The sequence below is a fragment of the Podarcis muralis genome, chromosome 14, assembly GCF_964188315.1.
Source record: "Podarcis muralis chromosome 14, rPodMur119.hap1.1, whole genome shotgun sequence".
NCBI classification, from domain to species: Eukaryota; Metazoa; Chordata; class Lepidosauria; order Squamata; family Lacertidae; genus Podarcis; species Podarcis muralis.
Genome location: NC_135668.1, coordinates 37,350,241 through 37,369,882, shown reverse-complemented (window position 1 = coordinate 37,369,882; position 19,642 = coordinate 37,350,241). Strand labels below are relative to the sequence as shown.

Below are 19,642 nucleotides of genomic sequence, written 5' to 3'. Positions count from 1 at the left end.
GCAGGGAAGACCTCAATGGCACCATGGTGCCCATGGGTGCTACTTTGAGAACCCCTATTGTAGCAGAACCAAGTGGCAGAGCTGTTCCTGGATTCACATTGGGCAGCAGGCAGAGGGGGCTGCACACCTGAATGCTTATCCATGGGAAATGGATGCCCCCATCACCCACCTCATATCCGTCATTTAGTTCTGCTGAACATGTAAGGAAATCTTTGCTCTCTCATTTGATTTCCTCACATAAATAATCCCTACTTTGCCCCGGCGCTGCCTCTTTTCCAGCTCTTGAGAATATGCAGTATATGGGATGGCAGCGGCATAGCAGCTGTCAGATCCTTTCCAGAACAGGATTGTTTGGGGGAAAGTGGTGCTGTTTGCTGGTAAACAGGGTGCGTTTTTCTGCTCTGAATCAGACTTGGCCACTAGAGGGAGAGATTGCACACCCAAGAGCTCGATGTCCTTTGGATTTGGTTCAATCTCCTCTTCTGCAGATATATGAGCAGATGTAGCATTTAATGGAAATGTGGAACATTCCAAATTGAAAATTGAGTTAACTGAGTATTTGATTTTGGGAATATATATATATATATATATATATATATATATATATATATATATATATATATATGCGCATGCAGCTGGATAGATATCTCGGTCTTTCTCAGATACAATGGTAATTTGGACAAGAAAAATTGTTCATTTAGTACGTGAAAGGGTTTGAACGGCTGGAGCTCACCAAGAGATCAGTTAGATATTTGATAGTTCCCTTCCTTTCGCTTCCAGAGTGCTCTCAGCTTTCTGTGCTCTGCCAAGCCACCTGCCTGATCCTTCCAGAGACCTCCCTGTGGAAGGGGAGCCCCCCGCCCTACCTGGTCCTGCTGGAGCGACTGATTGGCCAAGGCTTCCTGGTGACGGGGGCACGGCTCACCACCATGGACGAACCGCGGGCCTGCTTCATCTCTGCAGTCCTGAGTGCGACCAACAGGGAGGCGCCTGTCATGGTAGGCCAACTCATAGGAAGGGCCCTGATACTGAGTCCAATCTTCGCTCCAGTCTTCGGTATTATCCACACAGACTGACAGCAAAACCCTGCCATTAGTGTTGGACCACAGCTCCCATCATCTGTAACCTTGCTGGCTGGGGCTAGTGGGAACTGGAGAGCAGCTATATCCATGGGGATGCAGATCCTTTATAGAATGGGTTGGAAAACTAAGGTCTGCGGGCTGGATCAGGCCCAATTGCCTTCTAAATCCAGCCAGTCTGGGAATCGCCACGTGGATCGCCAGCGCGCACGTTCTTTCACTCTCCCTCACACGGCAGTGGTGGCACCTCCTCCCTCCCTCCCTCCCTCCCTCCTCCTGGCTTCTCCCCGCCCTCCCTAGAGGAGGAAGGGGGCTGGGCTTTGTTGGTGCCAGCCCCTCTCTGGAGCCCTTTCGCACACCGCTCATCGTCCCACTGCCACCACTGCCAGCCCCTGCCGCTCGCAAGACACAGGAGCCGCAGTTGGCTGAGCGCCCCTCTCAAGTGGCCGCCTTTTAAAAGCAGCCCCTTTCCGGAGCCCTTTTGCGTGATGCTCATCGTCCCTCAGTCATTTCCCCCCCCCCCAAATATAGTCTGGCCCCCCACAAAGTCTGAGGGACAGTGGACCGGCCCCCTGCTGGAAAAGTTTGAGGACCCCTGCCTTATAGCTAGTGTCCATCAGGGCAAATGGGGCTCTGCCCCACCAGATGCAGCCTGCCCCCACCAGCCTCTCTTACAACTGGTCCAGGAGGGTGGCTTTGCCTATCAGCTTCCTCCTCTTTGGCCTCTGTGTTGTCCTTGCAGATCTCAGCAGGGAGGATGGGGGCAAACATAGAATGAGTGGACTCTGCCTGCCATTGGCTCCGGTGCCACCTAATGTTAGGCTCCCTGCCTACTGCCATGCCACTTTCAGTGGATGCCAACCACGACGGCTCATACGTTCTCTAGAAGGCCAGGCAGGAGTCTTTTCCAGATCTACCTAGAACCTGCAGCTCCTCCCGCAAAGCTCCCCTCTTCCATCTAAGCAGCACTGCTTATTTATTTACAGCTTATTATACTGATGGGCCCATTTGGTTTCTTCAGGCAATAGTTAACTGGAGCCTTGACAGTCAGATGAAATATACTCCTGAATATTAGTTACTGCCAAGGAGCAGAAATGGAAGAGGGCTCCTGCCCCATTTGTGGGCCTCACAAATGAGTTCTCCACTTTCCCACAGCAATTTGCAATCTTTTAAAACGACCCTTACGAAAATGTGCCAGCATTTTGTGTGCAAATTTCTCCCCAAAAACACAGTTTTGTATGTGGTTTTGACTGATATACACATTTTTGCATGTGTTTACCTTTTTGTGCACTCTTTCATTAATATAAACTCTTTTTTTGTACATACCGGTTGGAGAATTGCATTGCAAAATGCACAGATTTTGAAGGATAGCTGTGTTTTGTTGTTGTTGTTTTTATTTTGGAACATATGCTATTAATTCCCCAGGAATCCCTGTATCTCGAGTTATTATAGGTATTTAAGAAGTGCTAATAACAAAGTGTCCTAAAATGCATTGCTAACTGAAGGGGGCTGAATATTAAGAGACCAGAATATATTTTTGCGGGGGGGAGGAGGGTGTCTCATTCCTCCAGTTAATACAGCCTCAAATGTTCCCTTCAGCCTTAGCATGGAAGTTATTTTTAAGAGCAGAATGTTTAATCAGCAGCAGCTGTTTTAAGGTACATCTGTGCAGGAGAGCAATTACATCGTTCACTGAGCAATTAGACTTGGTTTTGTAACCTGGGGACACCAGTAGGGCCTCTGCCACAAAGGTGGAAACCCAAAGGTGTGGGGAGGCAGGAGGAAGTCTTGCATTAACAGGGCAGCTCTAGTGGGAGACGGGGACGCAGGTGGCGCTGTGGGTTAAACCACAGAGCCTAGGGCTTGCCAATCAGAAGGTTGGCAGTTTGAATCCCTGCGACAGGGTGAGCTCCCGTTGCTCGGTCCCTGCTCCTGCCAACCTAGCAGTTCGAAAGCATGTCAGTGCAAGTAGATAAATAGGTACCGCTCCGGTCGGAAGGTAAACGGCGTTTCCGTATGCTGCTCTGGTTCGGCAGAAGTGGCTTAGTCATGCTGGCCACATGACCCGGAAGCTGTATGCCGGCTCCCTCGGCCAGTAAAGTAGATGAGCACCGCAACCCCAGAGTCGGCCACGACTGTACCTAATGGTCAGGGGTCCCTTTACCTTTACTAGTGGGAGATGACAGACCTCTTTCCCTTCTAAGATGGAGTCTTGTCCACCAAAGGGGATGAGCTGTCATGCTTCCAGCCAGAGCGATTGTATCTGAGCCAAAGGGAAGCTTTCTGGGATCACCTCTCCTCTCCTCTGGCCAAACAGATCCTTGTAGGGGGTCATCAGTGGCACAGGTTTCCTGGCATTGTGAAGTCTGGCAAGTGCAGATTCTCCATGCAGCAGACTGGTCTTCTGGCACTGCTTCCCCCTTGATTTGAATGGAGGCTGGCGAGTGCCAATCCATCAAAAGGCAACACCGCTCCTGGTTAGAGATGGGGCGGCAAATTGCTGCAGAAATCAGAGAAGTGAATTGAAGATTGGAAAAATAAGAAATGCCGAGAACCTGCACGAACCAATCCTTCCATCCGTACCTCTGGTGCACCACTGGGTGTTTGGGTGAGAAAAACGGGAAGCCCACTGGAAAACCATGTGTAATTAATGGGTGCCTTTTGGATGGAGTAGGCTGCATTACTGCCACCCAGCACAGCCTGTGATGTCAGATGCCCATTGGACTCCTTGGCAAAGTGCTTTCACTGGATGCCTGTAGAAGGCGGCTCACATTCTTTTTTCTCTTTCAGTGCTCTCAGTTACTGAAGGGCACCTGCCTGATCATTGCAGCCCAGCGAGACAATGCAGTGGTTTGCTTTGATGCCCTCCTGAGCAGGTAAGCAAGAACATCACTGTCCTGTTAACTCACTCCCTCATCTCTTGTTTCTGGGCCTACCAGGCCAGAGGAAAGATCCAGCTAGTTGGCCCAGTATGCTGACTCCAACAGGGAGCAGACAAATGCCCGGCAGAACTTCACAGTTTTTTTCAACCAGACTCTGTAGATGTGCCTTATAAAAGTGCCTTGTGTGATGTCCCTGCTTGTCATGGCTAGCGCCATTTTCAAAGTGCCCATTCTGGGAGGCAGGTGGTGAAAGCAGCTAGTCTCCACTAGGGAGGGAGAGAAATTCAATTCGCTTTGCATTTTAATGTGAATCTGCTTCTGTTGCACTTTCCCAAATATCTGCACACCAAAACGCAGCTAACCTTTAGAATTCACACTTCTTTGAGTTTTGTGATGCAGTTTTCCAGCCCCAAAATGTGCAAATGAGGGGAGAGTGTGCATAAAGATGCATAATTAGGGGGAATAACTTACAAAGATGCATTGTAGCCAGGAAAATTACATGCAAGCATTTGGGGGGGGGGGAAATGCTGGCTTATTTTTGTGAGGATTTTTGTCTTGGTAAACAAATTGCAGATTGCTGCAGAAATATAGCAAGCTGAACCTAATAATGGAAAAGTGAGTAATGGAGAAACACCATTCTGTCCATCGCTACTCCCAACTAGTATCCCTGCTTCATTTTCTTTGGCTGCGCATCCCCCTCCAGGAGCCCATTCTGCCCATCGCCCTGACCCTGCAGCTAATTCAGAAGTGCAGGGGCACTTCATGACAGTTTCATCCACCCTCCCTGACAGCCACACCCCCTTCTAAGATTATGCAATAATCTTATAATTATACAGTTATACAATAATAGTAATTAGGGATGCATTGCAATGATTAATGCAGATCTCCATGTGTTTCCTTTTGGCTAGGCCTATTTTTTTTCTGTGCATATATGTGGGCAAATTATTTGGACTGCTTGAGTTGTGTTTTCCCTGAGGTCCCATTGTACACAACAGAACATGCACACCGTTCTCCTTGTGTTTTCAGTGTCCCTAAATGCTTAGGCTTTGGAGCACGCAGTGGCTAAAAAGCTGTACTAAGTGAGTGACTCTTAGGATGCTAGAGACAGGGACTCTGCAGGGACCCTGCTGCAGAAATAGTCTTCAACCCCTTCATGCGACCCTGGGCTGCCCATTGTCTTCCTTGCCAGGCTCTCAGAGCCCCCAAGGAAGAAGAAGCCCTAAATCCATTCCTCTCTCCCTCCCACTTCCTCCTTGCCACTAAAGCAGAGGTGGAGAATTCTTTTCAGCCTGAGGACCACATTGCCTCATGGGCAACCTTCACATGCCACCCCAATCTCCAAATGGTGTGAGATTCCAGGCGTGCTCACCAGGGTCTGTGTTTCCTTTTGGACAGGGAGGCCCAGCAGAGACTGTGGTGTCTTTATGATATATGGTTTATTTATACATAGATACAACCTGAGCCTACATGGAGAGAGTGCAGATCCTTCACATCCCAAGAGGGGCCTGTTCCTTCCATTGCAGCATCCTCAAATTCCAAGGGTCCCCAAACATCTTGTTTGACCCATTCTGCAGCATAAAACAAACAGCCCACTTCAAGCTCTCCATCCTCTGCACCCACCCCATCTCAAGCTTGCAAAACTGACACTTCCCCCTTTTTCGCTTACTGCAGTCCTAAACTGAAACGACTGGTCTTTCGCCTTACTAACGGTCCCCCATTTGTGGCTGGCACAGCCTTTGCTTTGCTGATAGCCAATCTTGATGGGTCATGACTCTGTCTTCAATTCTTAATGGCTTATCTCCAGGCGATTCTCTGGTGGGGGGGGGGGACACACAAAATTTAGCCTGTATTTTTACACTGCTAAATTCAGTGTCTGGCACATTCTCTTAATACAACTATTGGCTAAATCCTAACAATTACTAAATCTAGGAAGTGCAGGTGCCTTGCACCACAAATTCTGGTACCCAAAACCTATAACAATTGGCTGCATCCCAGCCATGCAAAACCCAGAGGCTTCTGCACGCACCACTTGCCATCCAGGCAAGCAAGCAGCATGATCACAATTCAAGGGCAGATTCCAGTCACTCAGGGAGGGTGTGGAGCAGGGCTGGTGAGGGGAGAAGCCTGGGAAGAAGGGGTGGGCTGCGGAGAGGGGCTGTGATGCTCCTCCCCAGTCCTTCTTTGCATCCTCTTTGCATGTGGTCCCCAGAAGGTTGGTGTTATGTACTGAGTTGAATAGGATCCAAAAGGCAGCAGTCTGATTGGTCCTAGAACAATAGGATTCAGAATGCAGCAGTCTGATTGGTCCTAGAACAATAGGGTCCAGAATGCAGCAGTCTGATTGGTCCTAGAACAATAGGATTCAGAATGCAGCAGTCTGATTGGTCCTAGGACAATAGGGTCCAGAATGCAGCAGTCTGATTGGTCTACAGGAGCCACCCAATCCAGCTTCAGGTGGAAGTGAATCCGCAACCTGATTTGCCTACAGGTGAATCCCGGAATTAGCCAATCACATGGGGTCCATTGTGTAATAATGTATATAAAGCAGACATTCTGGGGGAACTTCCATTCCTCCTCCCCACTATGAGCTGAATAAAAAGCATGAAATCCACCCTTGACTCCGAGTATATTTCAGTTGACCCGATGGGAATGTGGTCCCCAAGCTGAAAAAACATCCTCTACCCACCACTCCTGGCCAAACAGACTCTCAGGTGAAGCACAGGCAACCTCAAGTCTATGTTTTCTGATGGGAACTTGGAGGGTCCACCCCACCATCACCTTTGACACAGTCCTCCCTAAGCACAGAGAACACGAGTTGCCCTTTCCATGCCACTTCTCTTATTCATAGAATCGTAGAATTGCAGCATTGGAAGGGACCCTGAGGATCACCTAGTCCAACCCCCCCCCGCAATGCAGGACTATGCAGATTTATCTTAAGCTGTTCTCTCTCCTCTCCCTCCCTCCCTCCCTCTCCCTCCCCCCCCCCATCTTTTCAACTGCAGTGCCAAAGAAGGCACACACCCCATTATTTATTGGGCCACTTGGTGTGTGCATGCTACCCAAAGGCTCTTGGTTTTGGAGGCTGTACATTGAGAGAGGAGGCAGAGCCCAGTGGCTAAGGGAAAGCTCTTCTCAATGTCAGAGAAAGAGAGATGGAGAAAGAAGCGAGATAGGAGGCTTCCCGCGCTGGTCGCATAGCTACAGGGAGCTCAGCGAAAGGGAAGTCTCTCTTTGAGAATCAGCCGGCTGAATCAATAAGCTTCCCTGGAGAAAATCACCACATTCAGCATTTGCTGGGGGGGGGGGAGAGAGAGAACAACCCAAGTCTACATCAAAAGGCAGGCTGCAGTGTGCAAGAAGAGATGTGCTGCAGGAGATCTGTGATCGATCAGATCTGCTGGATTTCTTTTTGTCTACTCAAAATCAAATCGGGGTGTGTGTGGGTGTGTGGGTGTGTGTGTGCGTGTATGTGTGTGTGTGTGTGTGTGTGAATTTGATCAAAGCAAAGGTACTGACAGCAGGAGAGAGGGTGTTTAGTTCTCTCACATACATTTTTCCTGACCTACATCCGCCCCCGAAGCTGGTATTCTCCCCATTGGGAACAAATATAGTCACAATATTAGCAGGGGCTAATAGTAGCTGAGGAGGAGCTCTGCATTAACTTCATTTATATCCTGTCTTTCCTCCAAAGGAGCTCAAGACTCTCCCTCTCCCCTTCTATAATTCTATGAATATCCCCTGTGAGGTGATACTAGCTGATAGACAGTGACTAACCCAAGGAGCTCTGTGGTCCAGAGAGTTGAACCTCAGTCTCCCTTGCCTTAGTCCTAAAGTCTAGCTATGTTATGAGAGTTGGGCCCCTTCCTGCTGATCCACAGAAATTTAGGGTCTCTCTACATGTTCTTGTTTATTGTGCATTCATGTTGATTTGTGCTCACGATGCTATTGGGGCAGTTAGTCATTCTATCCTGCCAGGATATAGCATGTTAAAAGAGACTCTGTTGCTTTTGCTAAAATAATATAGCTAACTCTCTGGAACAGGCTAATATTCACTAACACAACAGTGTATGGGGAGACAGGCAGGTTACTGGGTTGTTGTCCCCCCAACCCCGTGGGGCTAATAACCTTTTCTGGTCTTTATTTGTGAGATTGGTTTGGCAGGGATGTGCAGATAGACACCTCTTTGTCCTGGACCAGTCAGAGTCATTTAACACATGCAGCCTTTTGACAGGAAGCAGGATCCTTCCTCAAGCGCTGCTTGTGGACACAAACGCACACTGTTTATAATTAATTTGCAAATTGACTCTGCTTTTCATGTTGTGGTTGTTTATGTATTCATTAACAATATTTACATGCTGCCCAACAGCAAAGATCTCTGGAGAGTTTACAAAAGCAATAAAAGACCTCTCCAAACACTCATCCCTCGTGTGTGTGTGTGTGTGTGTGTGTGTGTTGTCATCTGCAAATCCCCTTCACCCAACTCAGGAAGAGCCTATGTGAGTGCTTTTTCAGAGTTTTGGGACTCCAGCACCTGTGATCATTGGCAGTTTTGGCTGGGGTTGATGGGAAGAGTTCACAGATCTAAGTCACTGATGGCAAAGAGTACTGGGCCCAGGACAGAGGCCTGTGACACCACCTTAACTCCTCCTTCTGGTTTGATGAGGAGACATTGAGGAGCAAAAACAGTTGAATGCACCTTTGTCTCTTGGGATGTAGGTAGTCTTTGACAGCAGACACACAGAGACATCCATGGAGATGTGGGAGAAATCTGACTCAGTTCACATTTAAAGGCAAACTTGTCCAGTTCCCCCATATGCCCCCAATCTGCAGAACTGGCATTGCTACAGGTGCATTTGTAAGAAATTGATATTTTAGCATGGCAGCACCTGCACTTTGGAACTCCTTGCCTCTTGATATCAAGCAGGTGCCTTCACTGTATTCTTTCTGGCACCAGCTGAAAACAAGTTTCTTTAGGCAAGCCTATGCAGGCAGGTAGAAAGTTGATGTGTGTTTTAATCTAGTTTTCAGCTTATTGTTGATTTAATTTTTTTAAAAATACCATATTTTTCCATGTATAAGACTAGGTTTAACCAAAAAATAGGTTTAAAACTGGGGCTCGTCTTATACACGGGTAGTGCTGAGGTGTGTTTTCTTAATTTGGGGTCCCCAAAAATAGGGGCGTCTTATACAAGGAAAAATACGGTAGATCCTTTCAATTGGTTTTTATTAATTTTATTGTTTTGTTCTTTTTGTAAACAGCCTTGAGGTTCCATTACAATCAAGCTGCATATAAATCTTATGAACCATTTGCAAGGCAGTACTCTAGGCAAGCACCGTGTACAAAAATGCATTGCCTGGGTAAAGTGTGCATTTAATGTGCACACAAACTGCCATGTACTCCTACATGTTGGTAACTGTGTGGGGGTGTTCATCAGTGGGTATGGTGCAGTATTGGCCTTTTGATATTTTTTTTAAAAGGCTCTGGTAAAGGTGTGTGAGGGGGAGAGAATAGTAGGACCATCACTGGGGGGAAGGACAGTGAAGGCCATTTGTCCCAGCTTAAGTTGCATGGAATGATACACAGTGCAGACCATGGACATAATGCAGACTGGACAAGCCACATCCATTTGTAAATGCTCATCTATAAGCCTATTTCTATCCTGTATTAACCTGTAAACCAGCGATTATGCTGTAGCCAACTGAGTTTTACTCAGAGCAGACCCATTGAAATTGTTGACCCTAAGAGAGCCATGTCCCTTAATTTCAACGGATCTACTCTATATAGGATTAATGTTGGCTGAAGCCCTAAATTTACACAATTTTTAAAATTTAAATCCACATTGTTCAATATAGATATTTCTAAATATCAGTTTCCCTAAAATACTCATTTTTAAACATATGTTTGTATATCTGTTGAGCAGAGAACTGTATCACAGAATTCGAAGAAGTGTGGTATTGGGTGGATTGTTCCATTCAGGTTGGCACATTAGCCCAGGAGGTGCAAATCAGGTTGGTTCCCATTGGAATTCACAGGAATCTAATTCCTCAAATATCCCTAGACACACCTGGGGAATGCAATCCGTGGGGATTTTTTTACAGTACATTGATATCCCATCCAAGGAGCTCAAAGTGCTGAACGTAGTTCTTCTTCCCCCCTTTCTTTCCTCACAACAACCTTGTGAGGTTGGTTCATTTGAAAGCCAGTGACTGGTCCAAGCCTACTGAGCTTCATGGCTGAGTGGGGATTTGAACCCTGGTCTCCCAGGCCCTAGTCCAAGACTCTAACCGCTCCACCACACTGTCTCTCAGAAGTTGCTGAACTGCAGATTCCATCAGCCACAACCACGATGGCCAATAGTCAGGCATGCTGGGAGTTGTAGTTCAACAGCTATACACTGTCATCAGGGTGTTAGTTTGCTCCTTAACAGCAGTCTGTCTCCCACCCTTTGCAGGTTGCATAGATTAACTCTCAACTCTTGTATTTTCTTTGGGATTAGGGGTTAATGGGCAAATCAATCTTAAATAACAGTAATGCTGCATAGGCTAGAACAATTGCTTTCCTACCTACAAGCTACAGATAGGTAGCCGTGTTGGTCTGCCATAGTCGAAACAAAAAAAAATCCTTCCAGTAGCACCTTAAAGACCAACTAAGTTAGTTCTTGGTGTGAGCTTTCGTGTGCATGCACACTTCTTCAGATACACTCAAGCATCTACAAGCATCTACCTACAAGCATCATTCAGATTATGGTCAGGAGATGGAAACTGAAAACCAGAGGTCTCTCTCAGCTGCAAGGGTCTTTGGAAGTCTGCCGGTCCAAAGAAAATAAAATCTATGATGCTTAAAATGGCTGCGATTAAGTTATTATTTCACTTCTATCCTGCCTGTGGGTTTTATTAAATTAAGTTTTACTCAGAGTTGATCCACTCAAATGAATGAACCTAAGTTAGCCACGTCCATCAATTTCAATGGGTCTACTCTGAGTAGGACTAGCAGTGGCTACACCTGTTTTGCCTTTTACCCCATGGAGTTTCAGGTGCCATAAATGGGATACGCAAAGAGCCTCCCATCCAGACAGTGACCAGACTCAGACCTGCTTAGCTTCATCCTGGTGGCTGCAACCTCTGCTTCCAGGCTGGGGTTTCCAGAGCTATTAAATGCCCATAAGCACCTCTCTCCCCCCCCCCGCCCCCTCCTCTCCTACATTTCTAGAGAGCGTCTTACATAACAGGTCATTACTGTGTATATTGAAGGATTATATTTTTAAATTCTCAAATCCATTTAGGCAAAGCTTTGTTGAACCCTGGATTTAAAGGGCTTACGCGGTTCAGCAGCAGACACAGGCAGGCCGACCCATAAAGCCCCCTCCCCAGAACAAGGCAGTTACTAGGCGTTGACAGATTCTGCTGCAATGTGTTAACAGTTGCTCTCCCCCCTTGGTTTTCCCTCTCTCCTCAATGCCCCCTCCTCCCCCCCCCCCGCCTCCCAGTGATCACTGTCAGAAACAAGCTGTGTCAGAGTGCATGAAACAACTTCTGTATCCAAAGACCGAAAAACAGGCAAGTGCAACTCTCCTCTTGCTTATCTATCTATACCCCTGATTTGACACCCCACTCCCTTTTCTCCTCTTCCTGTTACCATTACCTGCACCCCAATCTCTGAGCAGCGAGAGACTCCAGCGACGCCTGTGCCTCCCCAGGACTCAGTTTCCTTGGAATGAAGGTCAATGGAGACTGTGGTGTCCCTAGGATACAGGGTTTTATTTAGACATATAGGCAACATGTGCATAAGATAGGGGCGGGGATCTTGCCTTGCCAAGAGATTCCCAGGGAGATCCTGTAGCTGCAGCTTTGAGTCTAGTGCAAAACAAGCCTCTGCGTCTGCATCCTCCAGCATCAGTCAAAACACTCTCTCTCTCTCTCTCTCTCTCTCTCTCTCTCTCTCTCTCACACACACACACACACACACACACACACACACAGCCCCCCTTAGCTTCTTGTTCTCCCTTCTAGGTTGATGTGGCATCCAGCCAGACGAGGTGGAGAAAGGACTACCCTTTTGTCTCTATGGCAACAGGGAAACCTCTTTGGATATATAAATGGAAGTACAGTGGTACCTTGGGTTACAGACGCTTCAGGTTACAGACTCCACTAACCTAGAAATAGTACCTCGGGTTAAGAACTTTGCTTCAGGATGAGAACAGAAATCGTGCTCTGGCAGCGCGGCAGCAGCAGGAGGCCCCATTAGCTAAAGTGGTGCTTCAGGTTAAGAACAGTGTCAGGTTAAGAACGGACCTCCAGAACGAATTAAGTGCTTAACCCGAGGTACCACTGTACTTAACTGGCCAGCTCAGGCCGTTATCTTACAAAGAAACTCGTCTGACTGGTTCAGCAGATAGGTTTGGAAGGGACTCATACAGATGGACACATACCCTGGTTCCATAACAGCTACTGCTGCTACTACTACTACTACTACTACTACTACTACTACTACTTCGAATGGGGTTGCCAACTTCTTTTTACTTTTCTGGCTCCTGTGTCTTGGGCTGCAGCTTAGCGCACACAAATTATGCACTCTGAGGCTTTTCCCTTTGCTCATCTCCCTGCAAAGAAAAGCCTTACTTACTAAATCTCCATGTACCAGGCTGCTTTTAAGGGCAGAGGAGTAGGGTTGTTGTTTTTAAGAAAAAGGTTGGCAACCCTACAATCACTACCATTGTTAGAATTGCTACTAGCTATTTACCCCATACCAGCATTCTGAGAAGGCTTAAACACAGAACTGCTCAGACAGTCACTGAAGCCACACCCACATTACATATTTAAAGCAGACAGCTTCCTCCAAAGAATCTTGGGAACCGTAGTTTGCTAAGAGTGCTGGGAATTGTAGCTCTGATGGGGATGAGGTCCAGTTCTGAGCTGCCTCTGGGGGAATCAGTGTGCTTTAAATATATGGCGTAGCTGTGACCACACACAATGCACAGCCTGAAGTGCTCCTATGCTCACTGCTGGGGCAGATATTAGCCAAAGCAGACATTAGCAGAGGATATTAGCAGAGGATAATGTGAGGATGGCTCCAGCTGTGTCCTTTAGCATCCCTCATCACTCCCCCATTATATCTATATACGTAGGAACTCGTACATCCACATTGTTTGGCCACTAAAAGGACCAAAGTCTGTCCCTCTTCCCATCCTACCTGCTTCCCAGTAAATGGCTGCATCTCCTTAAATGACAGCACACTTTCCCTGGGAACGAACTGGCAGAAGAACCTGCCTCCAAATATTGCCCCTAGAAAGAAAGCCCACTGGATCATCTTCCGGCCGCATCAGAATGAATTTGTGAAATGCCAGCCAAGACCCTTGAGTCGGGGCTTAGTGCAATATATTAGGCATATCAACAGGGTTAAATAGCAGGATTTGAGATCTTAAATCCTTGTAGATAGAAATGGCTCCTGGGGGCACAGCTGCAGTGCTCTGCAGAGATCAATCCCAGGAAGCTTTTCATATTTTTTAAGAGCGCTGCACATTTTGCTTTCAGTGGACCACAGCCTGACTCGCCGGTTGATTCCAGTGGTCAGCTAGTTGTAAATCAGCTTGCACCTCCCAGCCGGGAGGCAGCTTCAGGCTGCATACACACCCTGTATCTGAAGCACAGGATTTCCCCCTGGGAATTGCAGTTTACCCCTCACCAAAAGTCCTATTCCCATAACAAATTGCAGTTCCCATGTTCTTTGGGAGGGCTGGTTCAAATGTATGGCCTGGAAAGGGAGCCATTGTGTCATTAAGCTGCCCCAATACTCTGAGAGGAACAAAGAAACAGATGAGGGCAGCCCTCACCATAACAGGATTGTTCTAAAAAGGAAAATAACCTGAAATGTGACAGGAGGCCAGGAAGAGCGCATTTGGCTCCCTTGTTCAGAACAGCAGGTTGATGGTTCCACCTGGAAGGATCCCAGCCAGTTAGAAGTCCTGCAGTGACCCCCACACTTACATAAGCTTTCCCTTGGATACAATCTCACGCTGTCCCCATCAATTCTGGATATCTAGCCCATGCAGTTTCTTGGTAACTGTACATGTGCATCTTTATATGCAGCCTCGGCTGGCCAATCAACATGAAGCATTTTCTAGAATCTCAGAACAGGTTTTTTTATTTTTATTTTGGGGGATGGGCAGATGCCTAACTCACAATTGCACCCAGACCTGAATATTCCGATTGCTAATCTCTTCTTTTCTAAACCCTCAATTTATTAGACAGTTCAGGCTACATGTCAGCTTCACACTTGATGAGAAGCAAACCCTTGTTTTCAAAGGTGTGTGTATCTAGCAGAGAGCCTCACCTGCACCAGTCTTGAGCTGCTGTTTTCTGTTTGTGTCACACATAAAGTGAATTATTATTATTATTCACTTTTTCCAGCAACAACAGAAGGAACTCAGGAGTGACTTACAAAAACAAGCATATGTTCAACTATTGTAAACCACTCTGATTTATTTTTTATGAATAGGTAAAGGTAAAGGGACCCCTGACCGTTAGGTCCAGTCGTGACCGACTCTGGGGTTGCGGCGCTCATCTCGCTTTATTGGCCAAGGGAGCCGGCGTACAGCTTCCGGGTCATGTGGCCAGCATGACTAAGCCGCTTCTGGCGAACAAGAGCAGCGCACGGAAACGCTGTTTACCTTCCCACCAGAGCAGTACCTATTTATTTGCACTGGCGTGTTTTTGAACTGCTAGGTTGGCAGGAGCAATGGGAGCTCACCCCATCACGGGGATTCGAACCGTCAACCTTCTGATCGGCAAGTCCTAGGCTCTGTGGTTAAACCCACAGCTCCACCCACATCCCTATTTTATGAATAGTGGTACATAAATATTTTTCTATATGATTTAATTAAAAACAGGGGTAAAAACAACTTAATGCTCACAATAACATGCATAAAAGAGCATCTCAACCCCACCCTAGTACAAAATATGCAGAAAATTAAGATCCAAAGGTTTGGGTGGATAAAAATGTTTTTCCTGGTACCAAAAAAGAGATAGGGAAATATGCCAGGTATGTTTCCTTCGGGAGATATTTCCACAAATGGGGAGTCACCACAGAGAGAATCCATTCCCTGTTGCTGCCCTTTGCACCTTACTCAAGGATACCATACAGAGAAGGGCCCTAGACTGCATAAGTGAGCATTGCATCTTGGGCTGCCTTTTCTGAACCGCAGACATGCATGTATGGCGGCTTCATGGCTGAGTGTTGGTTTCGAACCTTGGCTGTATCATAGTCAGAGTCCGACAGTCTAATGGCTATTTGCTTTCCTTCCCAGGCTGAGGAGCTTCTCTGTGTCCTCTTTGACTCTCTGACTTCTGATAGCAGCTACCAGATTGAAATCCAGGATCCCTAGCCAAGGGCCACCTGGACATCTGCTTGAATCCTGCTCTGTCTTGGGGGAACAAGGCAAAGCCAAACCCCCGAAAGAAGAAAGTACAAGGCACCCACAGTTTCAATAATAAAGTATATTCTTTGTCACATGTCTCAGGTCTGGGGGGGGGAATTGATATTGGTGCGTGCGCCCCACTTTCCAAGCAGTGAGAGGCGTCAGGGATGCCAGTGCTTATGCTACGTCTGGTTTTCTTGGAAAGGAGGTCACTGGAGACCACGGTGTCTTTGAGATGCATGGCTTTATTTACATAGATATACAAGCTGAATGTAAGAGGGAAGAGCTCACTGTGTTACCCCCTCCCCCCACACACAACAGGTTCTTGCTGCTCTGTTAGGTTTCCAGGGAGCAGCACACCCCCCCCCAAAAAAAAACCATCATTTTGGCTTCAGCACACAGAGTTAGTCAAGTCTCTGTGTCTTCCCAGCTCCAAATGTGATTACCCCGGACCTAGTGTTCTCCTACCCCCTAGGATAAAGTGGTGTCCAGAGAGGTGAGAAAGAGAAGCCTACAACTTCCTTCTAGAGGCATCACTATCTAGTTGTTCCTATGGCAACACATGCACACTGGACCAACTCTTTAGACATCTAAAAAGAGTCCTTAACTAGCTTGGCTAGAGGCATTAATTTAGCAAAGGGACTAGTTTGATCACTTCAGCAGTTCCTTATACTAGGGACTCTCATCTTACAGATACACAAGCTTGGAGGGGACCTGAATACATCATCCGAACCAGCCCCCCAGGTCTGTAACACCAGGCACCCCCAACCTGTGGCCCTCCAGATGTTTTGACCTACAACTCCCATGATCCCTAGTTAACAGGACCAGTGGTCAGGGATGATGGGAATTGTAGTCCAAAACATCTGGAGGGCCGAAGGTTTGGGGTGCCTGTGTAACACAATATTCGTTTGCTTGTTTGTTTAATATTTTTCTAGCCTGCCTTTTAGAGCCCTCACAAGGCAACTGGCATTGAAAGTGGTAAAAACAAAGGAATTTACAGATCACAAATGGCTTCAGATAAAATACGAGGCGGGGGGGGGGGGGAGAGAGAGAGAGAGAGAGAGAGGAGAACAAGAAAGTCATTGTATGTCCGCAATTTACATGCTGATTCATTCACATTATAATTGCATATGCCACTTGTTAGCTTGATATTGAGACACTGCTATCCTCAGCCGTCACTGCCTTCCATTCAGCTCAAGCAAATACTCAGATGGAATTTGGGATGGGATACCTGCTGATGAGAAAAGCAGGCCCAGCCTGCTGCTATGCCTTTAGTAGCCACTAAACCTGCAGAAATCAGCAGGTGGAGCTCATCGCAGCATGGAGGCAGGCATTATTACCAGCGAATATCTACAGAACGAACTGCGGTTAAAGGCACAGGAGCAGAATCCGGCAACCTTCAGTCTGCTGGGGCCGCTAAGAATGCAGAGATGAGGCAGAGAGAGGAACACCAGGGAATGCCACAGATACTGCTGCCATCGTGGCTAATTGGAAGGAGTCACGGGCTTGGCCGCTTTGTACTGTTGGTGAGCTTATCATTGGAGAGGAAGGGAAAAAATAGCCTAACTTGCTCCTTTTCCTGCAACGAAGGTGTGGCCTCCACGTATAACTTTGCCATGGAAAACAAAACATTCCCACCAGCAAAGCAAGATCTTGTTATAGAGGATAGACCTTGGTGATATGGCGCCCAGAATTTGACGCCCTCACCCCGCTTTCTCCAAGGTGGAGAAAGCTTGCCGGGCTTTGAAAAGGTGTCCTCCTTGGCTGCGCAACGAGTGCAGGCGAACCGGTGGCACTGCCCTAAAACCACCTCTGCTTGTTAAAGGGGCAGAGCGACAGAGGCCAGTTCATAAGTTGGCAGTCCTACCATGTTGGACCAGGTGTGGGGAACCTTTGGTCCTCTACATTTTATTTGTCTATTTAACAAAATTTAAATATCGCTTGGTTGTAATAAAACCTCTACCCTGTGTACAGGAAGCAGTTCAGCAACATTTTTTTTTATAAAAAAATTACAAATCGCATCACCTGTGGCCATTAGCAATGCAACTGCCCACCCACATGGTAGAGTTGCCAGCACCTTCTAGCTGCCTTCTACCACATCAGATCATTGGTGTACCTGTGGTAGTATTGTCTGCACTGACTGGCAGCAGCTCTCCAGGATTTTGGACACAGGTCTTTCTAAACCAGGGTTTCCCAACCTTTGGTCTCCAGCTATTTTTGGACTACAAATCCCATCATCCCTGACCACTGGCCCTGCTAGCTAGGGATGATGGGAGTTGTAGCCCCAAAACAGCTGGAGACCCATGGTTGGAAACACTGTCAGCCTTTCTTAACTTGTGGGTCCCCAGATGTTGTTGAACTACAACTCCCATCACCCCTAGCTAGCAAGGCCAGAGCTCAGGGATGATGGGAGTTGTAGTCCAACCACATCTGGGGACCCACAGGTTGAGAACCGCTCTGTGGAGATGTTGGCAATTGAACCTGAGCCTGGCACTGAGCTACAGCCCTTCCTTGCCCCCCCCCCTTGAATTGCCTTTCACAGCATCTACAGGTAGAGAGACATTAGCAGGTGATCATGTTTCTCTCCCTGCAATCAAAACCCTACCGTGGCTGATTCTCTTGAAAAATGGCATGTTGTTGAAGGCACAGCTACAATAACTGCTTGGAAAGTTGGCAGTCCTGCTGCAGTATGGACCTGCAGTGATATAGTAGGCATTGGTTTGCACTGGTGTTAAAAGCCCAGAACCATTCCTGGTGAAAACAAATCCTTGGGAGTGGTGGAAAATAGTTATGTGTGCTTTTGCCCTGAAGATGCATTTATAAATGTTATGTGCCTTTGGAGCTGAGGGAGGAATGTAAATGTTGAGCCTTAGCTAAGAGGAGTTTTTCCAAATCTTTGTTTTTCTTTAAAAGAAAAAGAAAAGAAAAGAGGGGGCACCTGGATTTGAACCAGGGACCTCTTGATCTGCAGTCAAATGCTCTACCACTGAGCTATACCCCCAATGGCTGGAAAAGGATTCTCTATAATAACACTTAACAGATCATGCTTCTGCTGTTTGCTTCCATCCCTCTGACAGGTTTACTCCGTGCTGCACTCCTTGCTCAGAGTACCTATAATTATATTTCATTATCCTTAATTGTTTAATGGCTGTGTTTTCAGGACCAGTTCCATCTCTGTGCCATTACCCCCCTTGCCCAAAGCCTGCTAGCAGCTGCCTCCCAGGATGGGCTTAGCACATACAGTTCCCGCAGCAGCCTGGAGCTGTTGGCACTCGAGAAGCCAGTGTCTGAGGACACAGCCCTGTTGATTAAGAGGGCAGAGCTCAGCTCACATGGCCCAGATATCGTTGCGAAGCCAAAGTGCAGCCCTGACAGCAATCCAGAGTGACGCTGAAGGTTGGCTCAGAAAGCCCCACAAATGAAACAAGACAATGTGCACTGCCCTAACATGCCTGGCAGAGGTGACTGGTGGCTGCAGGAGCCTATAGGATGGAAGGCAGGGAGCCCAACATTAGAGTGAACCATAGCCAATGGCAGCTGCAGCCACCTAATGCTAGGTTTGTCCCCATTCTGCCTCCTCCCTGCTCAGCTCTACAAGAGGAAGCTGGGGGCCAGGGCCACCACCTCCTGGACTGGTTGTAAGTCAGGAAGCAGGCATGTGTGGGCTGTCTGAGGACAGACTGAGTCTGGTGGGCCAGTTTCCCATGAGCCTTAATGGACTAGCCTCCACTGATTCCAGGGCAATGCAGCACAACACAGTTTCCAGGAACTCTTCTGCCCTGGGCATGTGGGACCTGGGAAGCAGGGCAGATGCCTCCAGGTAGAACCAGTCCCCAGGTTCAATCCCCAGCATCTCCAGGCAGGGCTGCCCAACCAGTGTGCAGACAGTGCTGATCTACATGGGCCAATGGTCCTTCCTCCCATGGGGGGAGGGGCAGCCAAAATTGTTGAGCCTTTTCTAGCAGGTACACCAAAGTTCTTGAGCTTTTTTTAAGGAGATCACCCCCCTAAAGTTGAGCTTTTCTGGGGAGCAGGGATGGCTCCAGGTGGTGCCAAGGCTGAGCATTTGCTAGGTTACCTAAAAAGCTGAGAGCCCACGGCCCTAACATGGTGCCATTTGCACAATCCGCAAGCCCTGATGTTTGCATGTCCCACCACGTCCTGGAAAGGGTCCTGGCTCCCCCAAGTCCTGGAACTGAGAGCATTCCTGTGTGCTTTTCAGCAACCCTCTCTCCTCCTCCTCTGTCTTTGTAAGAAAGAATAGTTC

At 47.6% G+C, this 19,642-nt stretch overlaps 1 protein-coding gene and 1 non-coding gene across 5 annotated transcripts in view; one reads left to right on the top strand and one right to left on the bottom strand.

The window, feature by feature from the left end:
- DNAAF8 (dynein axonemal assembly factor 8) overlaps window positions 1-15,469 on the top strand; it is a 91,895-nt gene extending 76,426 nt beyond the window's left edge. For all 4 annotated transcript variants that reach the window (XM_077918421.1, XM_077918420.1, XM_077918419.1 and 1 more), the window contains 4 exons: window positions 781-998; window positions 3,870-3,955; window positions 11,449-11,518; window positions 15,265-15,469. In XM_077918421.1, coding sequence (XP_077774547.1) covers window positions 781-998; window positions 3,870-3,955; window positions 11,449-11,518; window positions 15,265-15,342 — 452 coding nt within the window. In that variant the 3' untranslated portion in view covers window positions 15,343-15,469. The remainder of the gene's footprint in view (window positions 1-780; window positions 999-3,869; window positions 3,956-11,448; window positions 11,519-15,264) is intronic.
- Window positions 15,470-18,304: 2,835 nt separating this feature from the next.
- TRNAC-GCA (transfer RNA cysteine (anticodon GCA)) lies at window positions 18,305-18,376 on the bottom strand. Its single transcript has one exon. It is a non-coding gene; the product is annotated as a tRNA-Cys (tRNA).
- Window positions 18,377-19,642: the final 1,266 nt, after the last annotated feature.